General features: G+C 46.7%; 1 protein-coding gene across 1 annotated transcript in view; it reads right to left on the reverse strand.

The window, feature by feature from the left end:
• Positions 1 to 6,454: 6,454 nt before the first annotated feature.
• The window catches only part of TMEM201 (transmembrane protein 201), a 15,059-nt gene continuing 3,755 nt past the window's right edge, over positions 6,455 to 17,758 (reverse strand). The window contains exons 2-6 of the mRNA XM_026862941.1: positions 11,552 to 11,669; positions 10,165 to 10,359; positions 8,139 to 8,315; positions 7,160 to 7,551; positions 6,455 to 6,677 (exon numbers count right to left, since the gene is read on the reverse strand). Of these exons, the coding sequence (XP_026718742.1) occupies positions 6,455 to 6,677; positions 7,160 to 7,551; positions 8,139 to 8,315; positions 10,165 to 10,359; positions 11,552 to 11,669 (1,105 nt within the window). The remainder of the gene's footprint in view (positions 6,678 to 7,159; positions 7,552 to 8,138; positions 8,316 to 10,164; positions 10,360 to 11,551; positions 11,670 to 17,758) is intronic.

Genomic DNA, 17,758 nt, shown 5'->3' on the forward strand with positions numbered 1-17,758 from the left:
GAAATGATCAGGCACAGGAGAAAAGATCAGGCACAGAAAAACAACATAATACTTATCAGCAAAACATCATCAAAGGCACCAGATCACAAGGTGATGACCAAAGATGAGGCGTGTTTAAATTGAAAGAAAAGTGCAGCTAAGAAGAAGGGAGGAGAACAGCTGCTCAGAGGAGATAGGAGGCCACATGGAACAGGACAAAGTGAAACATAATACAGCCTTGACTTTCAGCTACTGAAAGCAAAACATCTGAAGAGGCTGACAAGCACCTTTAGAAGCTGCCACTGAGCTTCCTTGCTACTGGGCAAGAAAATTTGGACAGATTATTCTTATTAGAAAGTATATTGCCATTAGAAATCAGGCATGACAATACCATGACCCTCCCCAAACAGTGTAATAGTTTGTCAGCTGCTCACACCCTTCCTCCTTGTAGCAGTCTCAGCATATCCTTCTAAACAGGAGATTCCTCCCCTCAGCTGGACATACTTGACAGCAGAGCAGCAAGAGGAACTGCTCACCTCTGCCACACCAGGCGGCTGCAAGTTCATGTGCTAGAAGCTAGCAGGAACTTTCAATCCAACTTCTATAGGTAAGTGCAGAAGACAAACACAGCTAAATAGACACATCAGTTTTTTCTACAATTAACTTATTAACAACACTGGACATTATTAAGATCCAGCTGGACAGGGTGTTGGGCTATCTTGTCTAGACCATGCTTTGGCCAAGAAAGGTTGGACAAAGGTTGGTGAGCTAGAAGACAAACTTTTTGGGTCAAATCAATAAACGAAAGGAACACGGAAGAATGGAACCAGACTTTGCAGATGCTGGATTCCTTCTGTGGACAAGTAAGCAAAAAACCCTCAGAGCAGCATCACTCACAAGCACCAGAATGGAGAAAGGTGCTGTGTTTGCTTGGAAGTGGGTATTGCGTTTATCTGAAGGCACTGCAAAAAAGTTCCAAAGGAGAGCATGCCTGGGAAGCAGGTTTGTGTGTCCCTTCCCACGTCAGTTGTTAAGTTACAGGCACGTGGTCCTGCAGCCAGGAGCTGTATGGACTCATCACCACACTCAACGTGGCTTATCGTTAGCAAATCCCTACAGGGCTCTTGTTAGTGCTACCCTTCTGCTTTCACAATGAATATCGGTATAAAGAACAGTAACTGAAAAATCTTTTGTTTCCTTTAAAAAAGCCTCTATAATTTCACCAGCATCTGCAGCACCCAGTAGTGTCTGAATCTTTCAGCAGGAGATGCAGATACTACATAGTGAGAGCTCCATTCTCATTACATTTTAGAGTTTATACACAGGAAGATCAAGACACTCAATTAACTTCTATCACACTTATATTGTACTAGTCTGAACAGAAGAAAATAGGAACTCTTCTGTAACAATGCTATTTCCTCTTAAAAGACCTAAATCTTGATGAGAAACTCAGTGTAGTGCCTGGCAAAAAACAGTCCAGGATAATCAGATTGCTTATCCTAAGAGGCCCCAAGAAGTTAATCCTACAAAACCCCGACCAGCTGAAAGCTCCGTCCTCCCAGCACACAGTAACATCCAGTCATCCCAGCTTTCAGCAGAGGACTGCCAGGCACTCAACTCGAAGTCACAATTTCCAGCCCCCTTTCTTCAGCAGCATTAGCACCAACACGAGACTTCAAAAAAGAACCCTCCAGATAACAAGAAAAATTAATCTCTATTGCTGTGCAGTCCCACAGCAGAGGTTCCCACCCCTTCCTATAGCACATCCTCATCATCACTGTTCTCAACAAAACACTGGGTTGAATAGGTAGTGAAGTACGATGAAAGCATGAAGTTGTTAGTCCCATATTTCTTCTCTTTCTAAGGCTACAGGAGTGGAGGAACATATCCATTTGTAACCAGTTGTGCTTTTACACATATGTTCCTCAGAGGGTGGTGGGTGGGTAAAAAACCCAGAGAAAACCAGCACTGAAAGCAAAGCCACTGGTAGATTTGAAAATTTAGCCTAAAACAGCAGAATACTTTCAGATATTGAATCAAGACACCCTGAGCTATATAACCTTTTAAAGCACCCTTTTAAATAAATTATTGAAGTTCCAGTCAAAAGCACTTAAGGATGCCTCTCCATTTAAAACAGGAGTCACAGGAGAGAGATGCAGAGAGGGCATGCAGGTAAGTGATGCTACACAGCGGAAGGCAAGAACCACCAGGTTACGGACTACGTGTAATCCCCTCCTTGCGTGCCTGGACACCATGCAGTGTTACTACAGCACATGTTACGAGGACTCGGAATCCAGAGGCAAGTTCCCATCAGTTCAAAATTAAAATGACCAGCACCATTAGAAAACTGAAGGTGGCCTGGGCTGCAGGGAGGATCAAGGCAGAGGAATCCTCTGTGACTGGCTAAGGATGGTGTCCTGGATTCGGCCAGGATAGAGTTAACTTTCCTCAGGCTGAGAGGGAGCACAGCTGGAGAATCCCTGGAGCATTCTGTAGCATGTGACATCATGCTCGGTATATCGGCGGACACGGGCTCTCTCATACCCCGTTTCGGTTTCCGGGTCGGCGTAGCGGGATTTTCGGGATCGCTGCTGGGGATGGGCTCCGGCCTGGTCGCTGCTCAGTGAGCCACTGCTGCCTTTTACCCATTTTGGACTTACTATTGTTAGTGTTGTTTTTGTCGCTATTAATCTTTCTTTTTTTTTCATTCAACCTACGATTTCTTCTTTTGTCCCTCTGCTGTTTCACTGGGGAAGGGCGGGAAGTAAACAACTGCCTATGTGACACTCGGCAACCACATTTTTCTGGTGCCCAACGTGGGGCTCAAACCCACGATTAAGAGTCCCCTGCTGCACTGACTGCACTAGCCGGGCCCTGGCCGCAGGCTCGCCGCTCCCCGCCAGGAGCCGCCCGGTCACCATGCGTGTCCCCATCCCTGTCCCCACTGAGAGGGTCAGGGTGAGGCAAGTGGGCGCCTCAGGTGTTGGCACGGGTGCCGGGCACCCTCGGCCAAGTCCCACTGAACGGGCCAGGATGAGCAGAGAGGGCAGGAACGAGGAGTTCTACCAGCAGCTGCAACTCCAGCAGCAGCACGAGGGCAAGCCTGACCCCTTCACTTACATGGATCTGGCCGATGGGGCCGGCTACAAGTGGGACCAGGAGAAGAAGGCCTGGCTCCGCAAGATATAAGATTTCCTGGCAATATATCGTATCAACAATGGTTTCCATGCAGATGATAACAACACTTCCATCTGCTTCTGGCACCGCAACGGAAAGTAAGCAACCACTAAGTTTGAAGACATCAAGTACACAACCATCAGGAAACAAGAAAAGACCACAGCAAACGGATCCAAAACAAAAAGCGGAAAAACGGAAGCTTGAGCCAGGATGGTTTCATGTTGAAGAAGACAAACACAAATCTCTGTGTGACTGGCTTACCTCCAGATGTTACAAAAGAGGAATTTACACAAGTCATGTCAAAATGTGGTATTGTTATAGGAGATCCTCAGACAGAAGAACACAGAATTTAACTGTACAAAGATAAGGAAGGAAATCTTAAAGGAGATGGCCTCTGTTGCTATCTACAGAGAGAATCAGTCCAACTTGCAGCGAGACTTCTGGATGAGGCAGAAATTAGAGGCTATAAATTGCATGTTGAAGTTGCAAAATTTCAACTGAAGAGGGAGTATGATGCAGAAGATATTGGCAGCATACAAGCTGCTTCAGAGGGGATTGGGACTAAAGCACAGCTCCTCCTGACTCCCCGACTGCCAGTGCTAGGCTGGATGCTGCAAGGGAGGGTCCCCTCTACACACCATGCACTCAATGCCACATAGAGTAAACGGGTCACATTAATCACACAACGGGCTCGAATAGGGAGCCCCATCCGTCCAGGAATACTTGAAGTGATTACAAACTGGCCAGAAGGCAAAGATTTTGGAATGGTGCCAGAGGAAGAGGTGACGAGTGCTGAAGAGGCCCCACCATATACTAAACTACTGGATAATGAGAAGCGATGTGCCCTGTTTATTGACAGGTCCTCTCGCATTGTGGGGAAACATCGAAGGTAGAAGGCAGCTGTGTGGAGCCCCACACAACAGGTTGCTGAAGCTGCTGAAGGAGAAGGTGAATCGAGTCAGTTTGCAGAGGTGAAAGCTGTTCAGTTGGCCTTGGATATCGCCGAGCGAGAAAAGTGGCCAGTGCTCCACCTCTATACTGACCCATGGATGGTGGCAAATGCACTGTGGGGGTGGCTACAGCTGTGGACATGGAACAATTGGCAGCACAGAGGCAAACCTGTCTGGGCTGCTGAATGATGGCGAGATACTGCTGCTTGGGTCGAGAATCTGGTTGTGAAAGTACGCTGTGTAGATGCTCATGCGCCCAAGAGCCGGGCCACTGAAGAACATCAGAACCAACAGGCGGACCAGGCTTGCCAAGATTAATGTGGCTCAAGTAGATCTGGACTGGCAACATAAGGGTGAATAATTTGTGGCTGACTGGACCCATGACTCCTCAGGCCATCAGGGAGGAGATGCAACATATAGATGGCCTTGTGATTGAGGGGTGGACTTGACCATGGATTCTATTGCACAGGTAATCCATGAGTGTCAGATGTGCTACGATCAAGCAACCAAACAGTTAAAGCCCATTTGGTATGGAGGACATTGGTTAAAATATAAATATGGGGAGGCCTGGTTGATTATATCATGCTCCCACAAACTCAGCATGGCAAGCACTACGTCCTTACAATGGTGGAAGCAGCCACTGGTTGGTTGGAAACTTATGCTGTGCCCCATGCCACTGCCCAAACACTATTTTAGGCCTTGAGAAGGAAGAGTTACGGCAGCACGGCATGCCAGAAAGAATCGAGTCAGACAATGGGAGACATTTCTGAAACAATCTCCTAGACGCTTGTGCCAAAGAACATGGTATTGAGTGGATGTATCACATTCCCTACTATGCACCAGCCTCTGGGAAAACTGAGGGATACAATGGATTGCTGAAAACTACACTGAGAGCAATGGGTGATGGAACTCTCAAACACTGGGATGTGCATTTAGCAAAAGCCATCTGGTTAGTCAATACCAGACAAGTCAAGCAAGCTGGTCCTGCTCAATCAAACCTCCTACATACTGTGGATGGGGATAAAGCCCCCACAGTGAACATTAAAAATATGCTGGGGAAGACTGTCTGGGTTACTCCTGCATTGGATAAAGGTAAAACCCAGGCATGGGATTACTTTTGCCCAAGGACCTGGGTGCACATGATGGGTAATGCAGAAGGATGGAAAAGTCTGATGTGTGCCCCAAGAAGATTTGATTTTAGGTTAAAATAGCCCAAGAATTTAACTGTCAAATAACCCTGTTATTGCAATTAGTGCCCTGCAACATCTTCTTGCCACATCCAAAGCCTCCTGCTCCACCGACTGAGACAACTCCATATCATTCCTCCAGCCTTAAAGACTGTCATGACAGATGGAACCCCAAGCTATGGACTAAATGAACTCAGTAGACGTTTTGGAAGGATGGCCCACAGACTGAAGGAATGATATCTGTGAGACCTGGGAAAAGGGGTGGTGATTCCTTATTCGGAACCTGAGCATAACATAAATGGTACAGAATAAGGGGTCGAGACTGTGCTGGTTTTGGCCAGGATAGAGTTAGCTTTCCTTGGGCTGAGAGGGAGCACAGCTAGAGGGCCGGGTCTGGATCAATCACTGGAGTATTCCATAGCATGTGACATCATGCTCAGTATATTGGTGGACACGGGCTCTCTCACGCCCCGTTTCAGTTCCCATGTTGGCCTGGTGGGATTTTCTGGTGCGGTCGGATCGCTGCTGGGGACGGGCTCCGACCGGTCGCTGCTCGGTGAGCCACTGCTGCCTTTTACCCATTTTGGACTTACTACTGTTACTGTTGTTTTTGTTACTATTACTAAATTATTTAATTCAACCTATGAATTTCTTCTTTTGTCCCTCCCCTACTTCACCAGGGAGGGGGAGGGGAGGAAAGTAAACCACTGCCCACATGGCAATTGGCTACCGGCTGAGTTCAAACCACAACAGATGGACAGGCAGTGAGAAGAACCAGAAGGACAGGAGAAGCCAGAATCACTTTGGAGGAGTAGAATGGGGAGGAGGCTGCATTTATGGAGCAGTTTGTGAAGCGGCTGCTGGAAGAACTGGCTTTGGGGAAGTTGGATATTTGCACTCCTGATGTAGGATTCAGGATGAAGGGAGAATGGAGGCAGCAGGAGTAGCTTCCATGGCTAGCACCAGCAGTGGAAATGCTCCAAGCAGCTAGCACAGTGGGAAGCAAGGATGGGGGAAAAAAAAAAAAATAAAAGAAGAAAAGATCTTCACTGCTTTTCTAATTTAAAAAAAAAAAAAGGAAAGAGAGGGAAAATAAAAAGAGGAGAGAGAAGCACCAGTCGCAAAGAGTTCACAAGGCTTTTTTTCCTCCTTCCCCCAGCATCACTGCTCTGGCTCTGACCTTCGGGGCCGGTATCTCCGATGGCCCGTTGATTTCCGCGTGGCTACTGCTGCAGTGAAGCCCACCAAGCAGCACAAGGACGTGGTGCCAAATTTGGCTGTGTCTAGCCAGCTGGGTGTTTCCGTCTTCAGGTACCTCTCAGCTAAATGCAGACTCATCACTACGAACCACAAGACTGAGGCAAACGCATCAATTCTCCGGAGCCTGCAATGCCAAAGAGAAACCAGACAAGACACAGGGTAAGAGTTTAAATACCAGTGAACCCTCTTGGTCCTGAGGAAAGGGAGGGAAGGTGGGGAAAAGGTGGGGAGGGTACACAGACAGCACGTTATGTACTATCTCTTACTATGGTTGTATCATCTGCAGCCCTTCCCACTGCTGTGGTAAGGACCTGAATAGATCAGTTCCATTTTCTACCAGATTACAGAGCTGCACAAGAAGCTTTCCATTCACAGTAACTCAAGCTTAAAATGTATGAACGAAGGCACAGATTCAGAGCAAGCTCTGCTGCCTCCAGCCAGCCAGCTCGCAACCCAAAGAATAACAAGGAGACCTGTGCCACCCAGTACTGCATGTGCCATTCTGGCAAACGTTTACCTCCGGCTCACCGAGTCAAGACAGGGCAGAAGACCTCCAACATAACGCAGTTTTCCTTTAAGCAAAACAGAAGAAAAGAGCACACCCACCTGATCCGCCCAGCTAAGAGCATGGCCAACAGGCAGGTGAGCAGCCCAAGGACAGCAACCGCCATCTGATGATTCTTGCCATAAGCCCAGGCAGCACTCAGGTTCTCCACCATCTGTTCTGGGAGCAGGCGGAGCAGCTCCCGCCAGCCTGCCACCGTCACGGCACTCTCATTTTCCAAGTCTGCATGTGAGCTTGTGCCAGTCCTGTTCTGAGCGGATGCTGGACCAGAGGAGCCCGGAGCAGGGACTGCTGCACTGAGTGAGAAGGGGTTGCCTGACCCATACAAGGCCATCAGAACCAGGAACGCACAGCTGAGGAAGGCCAAAAACCGCAGAAATATCACCTGAGCTGGTGTGGTTATGGAAGCAGAAGAGGAGGATGAACATAGATTCTGCAGAGGAAGGGAAAAACATCTTGTCAGAAGCTGAATGAACTGTAGTAAAGGTTCTGAAATGGTGCTTTATGAAACACTTCCAGACTGTACGGTTTACTGGATAGTTTTGCTCAAGTCCTTGTAAGTCTCTGTACTGGGCTGACATCACATGGGATGTAGCAAAGAGCAACAGCAGAGCCATGAGCAGAAACCAAGGTCAGGCAGGGCAGTGAGGCAAAGAGGAGGTCATCATTCACTTCTTTTTTTCCCCCACTGTACTCTCTAGTTTCCTGCACTGTACTCATAAATTGGCTTCCCTACCTGCCGCCTTCTGCCCGTCCCACTATTTTCCTTCCACTCTGTTCTTATTATTACATTAGACTCACCTTCTGGCAATTGCACCAAATGACACCAGCAAGAGGAAAACCTCAAACTAACATCAGGAGCAACTATCCTGTGCTCTTCTAAACTTCTGCCATGCACCCAAGCTCCCAGAATTAGAGCCCCAACGCCGCTGCCTTCCTTTCCCAGCAGCAAATCTACGTGCAGAGGTACCTAATTCTCTGCACTTCCCCCTAAATTCCCTCATCTCTCCCCCCACGTACCTGCGAATAGGTCTTGTCTCTCTCACGGCGTTTGAAATGGTGGCTGAGCAGCAATGCCCGGAGCTGCCGATTCTGATGTTTTATGTAATACTCCACCGCAGCCTGGCACGGACGGCACAGCTTGTAGGTCTGCTCCAGATGGTGCTTATACACCTCAATCTCCTCATCATATTTGCCCTGGTGAGAGGAGAGGAAAAGTAGATTAGAACTGCAAGATCCCTCACCCGTTATCATGCTGGCTACTGACACACAAGCAAGGCATGCTCCCAGTCTCCAGAGGAAGAGCCTCTCAACACCAGGCCTGGACAACCATGAAGCTGCAGGTCAGCCATACAACCAACCATGTGCAGAGCTGACCCGGCCTCCATGTCCCCAGAGTGACAAAACAGCCCTTGGAGAAAGCTGCTATGGTCCAATTTCAGGATGTTGAAATTCTGTGGCCCAGTTTTGCTGGTTTTGTCGAGACCTTATGAACTCAACACAGAGATGAGACAAAAAAATAGAATTGCTCTTGCCCTCCTCAAATGAGGGGAAACAAAAGACCTGTGGCCCTTCTGTACCACTGTGCTGGAGAAAGAGACAAGCTCCTTCCAAAACTCAGCCCTAGAAACGAAGGCTGTCACTGTTTGAAGGCCCTGGTGAAATGAGCTCCATAAAGCATTAATAGCACTTGTAAAAACCGTCAGCGAGCAGAGCCAAAGGTATGTTTTTCAGCTTCACTACAGTGGAGACACTACTTATCACTGAGGCTTCCAGGGCTCTTCCACCTCCACCCCCAGCCTCTATCAAGATCCTTGTACCAAAGCACACAGCTGAAAGCATGCAGCCTCTTTGGGAGAGGGGAGTAGAAAGATGCACCGTAGCTGCCTGAGGGCTTGCTGCAGCAGTTCCATAGGCTCCATCTGCCGGAATCGAGAAGGAACCACATGGGAGAGACTAGTGGCAGCAGACTCATCCCTCACTGCAGGCCAGCAATGCTGAGAGGCCGTTGCTGTCACTGACAAACAGATCTACATGTTGGATAACACGGTCCCATGTTTCTCAGCTGGCACAAACACTGCAGTTCACTGAATGCCTAAAAAGGGGCCAAAGGGTGGCGTTACTTGAGCAAGTTTATCAGTCTGGCAAGAGGCAAGGACCAGAAATAAAGCTGAGAAAAGGAAATCAGATGAAGATGTTCTCATTAAGCATGATCACATTTAAATCTGTTCCCTGAGAGTCAGCCTGATTCAACTCATTACAATTACACAAAACAGGCCGGACTAGGCAACCCAGAGGATGAACACATCCCACTGTAGTGAGTCTTACAAACCCAAGGCTTGATCATAGTTGAACGCTAAGGAGTGTGCACTAAATTCTCTGCATGAAACTCTGGGGAGCCATAAAACTGTGAAGGAAAAACGTCACTATCCTATCCTCCATGCATATTAAGTAATGGGAAGGCCAAGAAGTTGCTCAGTGGGAAATCCTGCTGCTGTAATGTAAAATCCCTCTGCCCTCCTAGGCACAAATGCCTAACCAGGGAGATGATGTGGCTGCACAGGATTCCTCTTCCACTCCACTAGCAAAAGCAGAGCAGCCCAGCTGAGGCCTCAGGAAAAACAAATTCTATTAAGGTGACAAATTCTATTCAGGTGACTAGCAGGCTGTTGTGCCTACCAGATCCTGTACGCTCAGCTGGGTCAGGAGTTAAGTACTGGAGTTGTAAGCTGATCTCAGCAATGTGCATGTTTGGTTTTGGGCTCAAGCTTCAACCGCCAGTCCATCTAGAAGAGGTCATTACATTCTGGCCTTGGAGTAGGATTAGTTAAGTTTGCAACACTAATCAGTAACCCTCTCTGCACTGGACTGCCACATAGTGCTTCTGAAGACCACTGGAGCATCACTCTATAGCACACTGAAAAATTCCTCTCTTTCCTGCTTACTAGGCTTGCAGCATGGAATTAAGCACAGCAGGAACAGCAGGTATGTGCATGGGAATGCCTTGGACATTCTCCTGTGATGCCAGTCCCTGACGAACACTTACCTCCTCCCTGGGTGAGAATGAAGCCAGCTGTTTGATCTTCGTGGTCTGATGGTTGTTGCATTTCTTGCAAAGCAGAATTTGGCTGCTCACCCACTGCTGCGGTTCAGCAGGATCACAGAAAGTTGTACCACCTGAGACAACGTGGTTCAGGTGTTCCATGTACTGAGCAGGGATGGGCTTGTTGTAGTCTCCGTTCTGACAGGAAACAAAAAAAGGAGGCAGCAGGGAAAGCAAACATTAGATCATAAAATCAAAGATTCCCTAAACTCTGTTCAGGAGTTCTACACTCCCTGCATTCACCTATGTAAAAAAAAAAAAAAAAAAAAAAAAAAAAAAAAAAAAAAAAAAGTAAAAAAAGAGACAAAGTGCTTCAAATCATCTCCCCCCTCCACTGTTCTGTGCACCTATTGCAAGCAGCTGGTGGTGGTAGATTTTGGCTTAAGCAAGACTTGTTATTTAATATACTAAATACAGCAATTCAGCTGTCCCAACACATAAAACCAGAGAAGAATTGTTCCATATATTAAAAGATTCTTAAGAGATAGAATCATAGAATCATCTAGGTTGGAAAGGACCCTGGAGATCATCTCGTCCAACTGTTCTAGCACAGTTCCCACCTACAGCATATCCTTAAGCTCTACACCGACCCTACTCCTGAACCCCTCCAGGGATGGGGACTCCACCACCTCCCTGGGCAGCCCATTCCAATGCCCAACAACCCCTTCTGGAAAGAAATGCTTCCTAATATCTAGTCTGAACTTTCCCTGGCACAACTTGAGGCCATTCCCTCTTGTCCTGTCGCTTTCTACTAGGCTAAAGAGGCTCAAACCCAGCTCTCTGCACCTTCCTTTCAGGTAGTTATAGAGGGTGATAAGGTCTCCCCTCAGTCTCCTCTTCTCCAGACTAAACAATCCCAGGTCCCTCAGCCACTCCTCACAGGACATGTGTTCCAGACCCTGCACCAGCTTTGTAGCCCTTCTCTGGACATGTTTGAGTAACTCTATGTCCTTTTTGTAGTGAGGGGCCCAAAACTGAACACAGTAATCAAGATGCGGCCTCACCAGCGCCAAGTACAGGAGCAAGATCGCTTCCCTGTCCCTGCTATTATATTGGTGAAAATGTCCAGGCCCTTTTTGCCCTTTAAAGCAAGAGAAGAAAATCTGTCTTTATCACTCAATCTCAGCACATCCCAGTACAGTGGATTCTCTCTCAAATTTGATCAAGTGATCAGCTGCGGAGTTCAAAGGTGCTCAGCACACAGCTGCCAGCTGTCACACTGCTGCACTGGGCCTGTATCATCTTAAAATGAGGAACAGGGTTTTCCCACAAACACTCTTCCACAGGGCATGCACCTTCCCAGGCACCCAACGAGCAATTGTCACAGTACCTCTTGGAACCCATTGTACTGCTCACAGTTGGGGCAGTCCCAGCAGTTGCGATTCCCATACGGCACTACCGTGTCCTGATTGCAGAACCAGCAGTTCACAGTCACATGTGTGGGCTTCCTGTTGGGAAAGGAAACGTGTCAGCAGGAACATGGAATTCAGCTGATGTAGAGAAAGTCAGTGGCTTTCAAACAGGGAAATGCAAGAGAGGCTGGAATAACAACCAATCTTCTGTGTTTAACGATGGGACTCTGAGTAGTCATTTTAGCAATGAAAAGATGACCATCAAAGTAGAAATAAATTCTGCCTGATAAATAAATTCTGCATCTCTTTGTGCTAGTACTATGGGCATGCCAGAATTTTAACAACAATCTTGTGAATAACCCACTTCACTGTTTTTCAGAGGCACATTTGGGGGTGTAAGTGCTCTCCATAATCATCAGTGTTCATGTATGCGAAGGGTGTGGTAAAGTCGCTGCTCAATACACAGGATTCTGAGAAACAGAGGTTACAATCCACAAGAACTGTACATGATAGTACTCAGAAACCTAGGGAATGGGCTCATGGTCATGGTTTTATCAAGGACAAGGGCATATCAAATTATCCCAAAGTTCAGGCACTGTAAACAGCTGCTTCTTCACAGCTTTAGATACATAAGGAACGGAGGAATCAACACAACTCAACCTGTTTTTATGTACTGGAACTAAAAAGACTAATGACCTGGATCCACAATCCCCTTGTTTTTCAAACCATACCTGTTAAAACAACAGTCACTACAAGAGAAACAGCTGTGACATGCCCCCACTGCAACAGGTTGTGACAGATGTTTGTGAAAAGTCTCTTGAGCCTGCCTGCTAAAGAAGGTCTGCAGTTGTCTTGAAACTTGGTGCAATACCCAAGAGGAACTGTCCTGGCAGGTCAAGGCAGCGCAGCCCAGCTGTCTGGGTTTTCCAGAACCTGTCCCAGTCGCACCTCCAAGGGAGGGCAGCTGTTCAGGCAAAGCCCAGGCAGGGACTCGCTCTGGCAGCTATGCAGGCAGATGGACCCAGCTGCCACCAGCCCCGTTTGCTCCTGAACTCCACCAAGCAGTCACCGTGCCTCCCGCTGGGCAGCTTCGACAGCCCCAGCCAAGGCAACTGAGCGGGGAGGCTCACTGGGGGCCTCCCAAGCAAGTAACAATTGCCAAAGTACTCACCAGTTGAGAGCAACTTCTCCCTGCTCTAGGAAATGTTCTCTGCTGCTCCAATGTTCTGTAGCGAAACATCTGAGTGCTGCAGAAGTGCCTAGCACCCTGCAACCAAAGGGGCAGGCGGTTCTCCCAGCCATCACCTCTGTAGCTGGAGGACTACAATTAAGATTCTCCACACCCCCACATCCCCCCTAATTTTCATTGATCACATCTTTAAACCTGTTTCATAAAGTATCAAACACTGAAGTGATGCTTGGGCCTCCTGTTTAAGTACTAATGACTAGGACAAGCTTGAAATGAAGCACCAGGAAGAAGCCTAAAAAGCCAGAGCGCACTGAGGATTCCCTGCCAGATGCTGCAAGAAATGGCTGGAGCTACTAGAGTGACAGATTCTCATCTCAAAATAGATGCACACACCCCCACACCCCCTCTTAAAATGGATATTCACTGCTCAACTTTCTTCACTGCCAAGGGGGCTCAAAACAGCAAGTGAACCGAGTTAAAAATACCGCCATTGAAACTCACAGGCAGAAAAAAAGTTTAAACCAGACAGAAATCTAGGTCGCTAGTCCAAGTTATCCATGAGCTACTACTGACCAAAATCAAGCAAACCACATATCAAAACAGCCATAGGAAGGACAGACAGCAAGACCTGTTGGTATTAGTTTCATCTCACTATCATAGGTGGAAAAACTATGAAAATATAATGCGTAGGCTTCAGCATGTTAACCACTATAGTACAAATCCTACTGCGCCTCGAGCACAGACTCTGATGGCAAGCACGACCTAAACTCCATCCTCTATTGCACATGCCCCAGGGGCTTACACAGTGCTACAATCCCATCTTCATGCTGCTGTGGCACCATCCCATGGAAATAAAACATGCCACACTTCAGCCTCTACCTACCACCAGCCTCCAACTTCTGTGACATGACAGAGTAGGTAGAAATAGTAATTTCAAGGATATCAGAAGAAGCGGAAAGGACAGGTCAAAGAATTAGTATAGCACACGTGCTATAAAGCAAAAAAAGAACCAGTGTCAAACCCTATTTGAGACCTTGCTAATATCAGAGACCAGATCCTGAGTATACTCAAGACCTTTTCCAAACAGGATTCCACTTCTCACTCTTGAGGCTCAAATGCTACTAAGGGTTGAATAAAGGCCCTTCACTGTCACAACGTATGCAAAAGAAACTACTAATTCCTGAATTCTTTAGGATAAAAAGCAATAATCCTTCCTTTTGTGAATGTACAATCTGTTGCCATAGAAATAGGTGTGAAAAAATCATAAGTTCCCAACCTGCTGGATACAAAAAGAAGAAAAAAAAAAAAAAGGGTAATTTCAGGCAAGAACATGTAGGTAGGGTGCTAATGTTCTAGTAACTGGGCAGGACTTTAAAAACAGAAAACAAGTGCTGCATTTGGAAAGACTCTCCAACATGGATTTAATGACTTTGGAGCTATATATACCTTGACTGAATTCAGGCAGCAGCTGAACTTAATAAGCTAGAGCAGACATTGCTTCTGAAGTCAGACATTCTGTTATGAGGAGACAGACGATGCAAAACTAAGCATTTACTAGGCAAATCATCCCTAAGGAGTTTATAATCTAACACCGTATTAACTTGAACTACCTTCACTGGATACCTTGCAAAGTAAAACCCGAGCAACAAGAAGTGACTGAATTACTTACTGCATCAAGAGAGTCCATTACCAGCTGACTTGCTGTGCTAACTCAATCTGCAGCCTGCACACCCAACCAAGCTAGGAGCAATTCACAGGTTTGGACAAATTGTTTTGGATGTAGAAGATCTTTACTTAAGACAACGCTGGAGGGACATACCTGGAGTAAACTCAGTTACAAAATCAACACCTGAATGTCTGATACTGCTCAGACAATATGACCAAATATTCCTTTCTGAGAGGCTATCAGACTCTTTTATTTTGTTAACAAAAATCAGACTGCAGGTGTATCCATTGACAAACACTGTTTAGCAACTAGTTTGTGTCTCTCATGTTTCATAAGAAGGAAGTTACATTCCTTCCTACTCCCAACACTCTCCTCTATTCCCCATTTACACATACATTTAAAGTCATGCTAAAGTCCACACTTTTAATGGATTGCCAGAACAACACTCTCCCTGATAAGTGTGGGTCAAATCAGTTACCTGATAATAATAAACTGGATTTCAAAATGTTTTTATTTACATCCCCCCCCTCCTTTACTGCTAGGTTGGGACATGAAGATGTTCAGTTTTCCATATTCTTAAGAGAGGCCACAAGTGGATGTGCAGCTTTTTGCTGGGTTACCCTTATCCCCTGGCAAGGATTAGAAGAAAAAATGAATTCTCCATTAAAAGCATTTAAAGCAACACTCTTCATTCTGGTGCAACTGGATTACAAAGCAATTATACAAGCGGCTGCACCAGCAAATCTGAAGAAAAAACACACTAGGAAGAGGAGTTCTTTTGCATAGATCAGTTTTGATCAGAACAACATCTGATGGCAGTTTGACATCACCAAGCTGCCAAAGCTCCAAGCCCCTGGCATAGTACTGGCAGCATGACCGAGTGAAGAGGAGCTCACTGAACCCGAGAGCACGTTCAGCTCACAGTCAGGGAAGCTCCTGGGTGGCAGCTCACTGAGCTGCCATAATTCCAAATTGTACCCACATACATCACCTGTCAATAAAGGAGTCTGCCCGTGCAGACCCAACGCTAAGCCCCATTTTCCAACGTGAGGAAAACACATCACAGCTGTCTAGATTCCAGCAGGCAAACTATACCATAGATGCATTTGCTCAGTACTAGCAGTTGCAGACACGGCTGAAGATGTAGTCACAAGAGCAGCTTTCTAGTACAGTGTCACAGGTTAGAACACAGCCTATGCTTTCCCAAGAGCCAGACTTAGTGTCCCCTTAACAAAGAAAAGGGTGCCCAATGGACTCAGGCAGGAACACAGACCCACAGTCATAATCAGTCCCTCTGATGTCCCTCCCAAATGCTGTCTTCTATGAAACTGCAACTTTTAATACTCTGGAGAATACCAGCCATCAGGACAGCACCCTCCAGAAAAGGTGCCTCTCTCTGCCATCTCAGTATCTGTGACAGGATTCTCAACTACATGAACGAGCTGCACAGCAGTTCCCAAGTTCCTACCAATCTCTTTTAAAGTGATGGATTATATTGACTTGTAGAACGTGCTGCCTACGCCATCACTAACCCAAAGAGTCTCAAAAAAAAGAGATTCTCATGGGGTAGTCTGTATCAGTACCGACAGCAAGTCAGTAGCCAACAATTAGGAGGGGCACGGAAGATGAAGGAAATGTGGCTACAGGTGCTGGTCTGAACCCAGAAACCCGACTTCTAACAATACGTAACAACCAAGTAGTCTGCTATGACCTCGAAGAAAGACCACAAAACATAACAGTTTTCCTATCTGGCCTAAACTCATAAGGTTTAAGGAGTTCTGTGTGTATCTGGACATCAAGACTTCCTTCTCGATGCTGACACAGTTATAGTAGTGTAACTCCACATATTGACATTCCAGAACTACTTTTCACTAAATTGTTCTATCTTATTTCCTTTCCTACAGGGTGTGGTAAAGGCATTTTGTGAAATATGTAAGTGCACTCATGCTGCAAATGGAGCAAACCAGGGCTGTATCGTAACATTAATACCAAAGACAAAGGCAGCATCATGTTTGGATCAGTCCCTTATAAAGCTGTCCTTGATGACTTTGGAAGATTCATTTAACTAAGGTAAAATAAGAAATTTGATAATATCAGAATAGAATTAAGAAACACAAATATGTAGTAACTATCAAGGTCATCTGAAAATATTTACAGCTCACTGGCAGTTTTCAATGACTCAGGAAGAAATGCTTTCTATTCTGGAAACCTTATGATGAACTTAGGGAAAACAAATCCAGTCTCTTCTCTCAAAAGACATGTTAGCATCAACTGGGTCAAAGAAATGCTGCCTGCTTTACCGGGGATTGCTTTAGGCCACTAGTATTTCTTAGCTGCCCTAAATATGCCACAAAAATGCAAATTTTTGTCTATGGGCTAATATACCACTGACCCTTTATAGGGTTATATAAACAGCAAATGCTTTCGAGCAAAACCTCAAGTATTTTGTTGTGGAGGTAGAGATAATGCTTCTATTTCGAAGTGTAAACTTGAAGTGAACCGTAACACAAGGAGCCCTCGGGACTGCCGTTTTCTCCAAGAGCAGCACTCGACAGATGAGCAGACTGCTCAAATCTGTTGTTATTCCATATATTCCTGCATTCACCTCAAACTGTGCTAGATTAAAATCTGTCAAATTAAGCTTTACTCCTTTCATGAAATCTGCACCCTGACTTCTCTCCTAATGCTTTTCAAACCTGGTTTTCAATTGGTCTGTTTAAAATTTGTTCTAAAGGTCAGAAACGTTCCATGCAATTAAGGAACAACTGACCAAAGAATTTTGGTCCCTGGTAACCTGGACTTCTGTGTGATCTTCCCAAGTTTCAGCAGGCGCTAACAGCGCTGTTATTTCTGCAGAGCGCTCTGTTCCCCTGCCAGCACGCTTTCACCCCCAAACCAACCAACACGAGCAGCCCAACTCGCTCTCTCCCTGCCTGTAAGACGTCAGAAAACAAAGGAGAACCCCCCGAGCACCCCTGTAGCATCGCTCGCAGTTAACAGCAGCCTCTCGACTAGGGACTGGAGGACGGGAAAGGTTTTCCATCACCTCCCGGGCACAGCTCGCACAGCATGCGAGCTCTCCATGTGCAGCGCTGGCACACAAAGACACGAAGCCATTCCAGGGGATACGGGAAAACGTACCCAGCCCTTCACCTACAAGTGTCTGCTGCCCGCCGACAGCTCGGGGGATGGCCCCTACCCCAACACCACAGGGACAAAACCGACCTTCGGGACCCCCGACGCCGACCCGCAGCCCCACCTCATCTCCCCACAGCCCGCCGAGGCCGCTCCCGGCCGCCCCGGGGAGGAGGGCGAGCCCCGGGCGGAGCC

Source organism: Athene cunicularia (assembly GCF_003259725.1).
Source record: "Athene cunicularia isolate RWA chromosome 21 unlocalized genomic scaffold, athCun1 chr21_part1, whole genome shotgun sequence".
Taxonomy (NCBI): domain Eukaryota; kingdom Metazoa; phylum Chordata; class Aves; order Strigiformes; family Strigidae; genus Athene; species Athene cunicularia.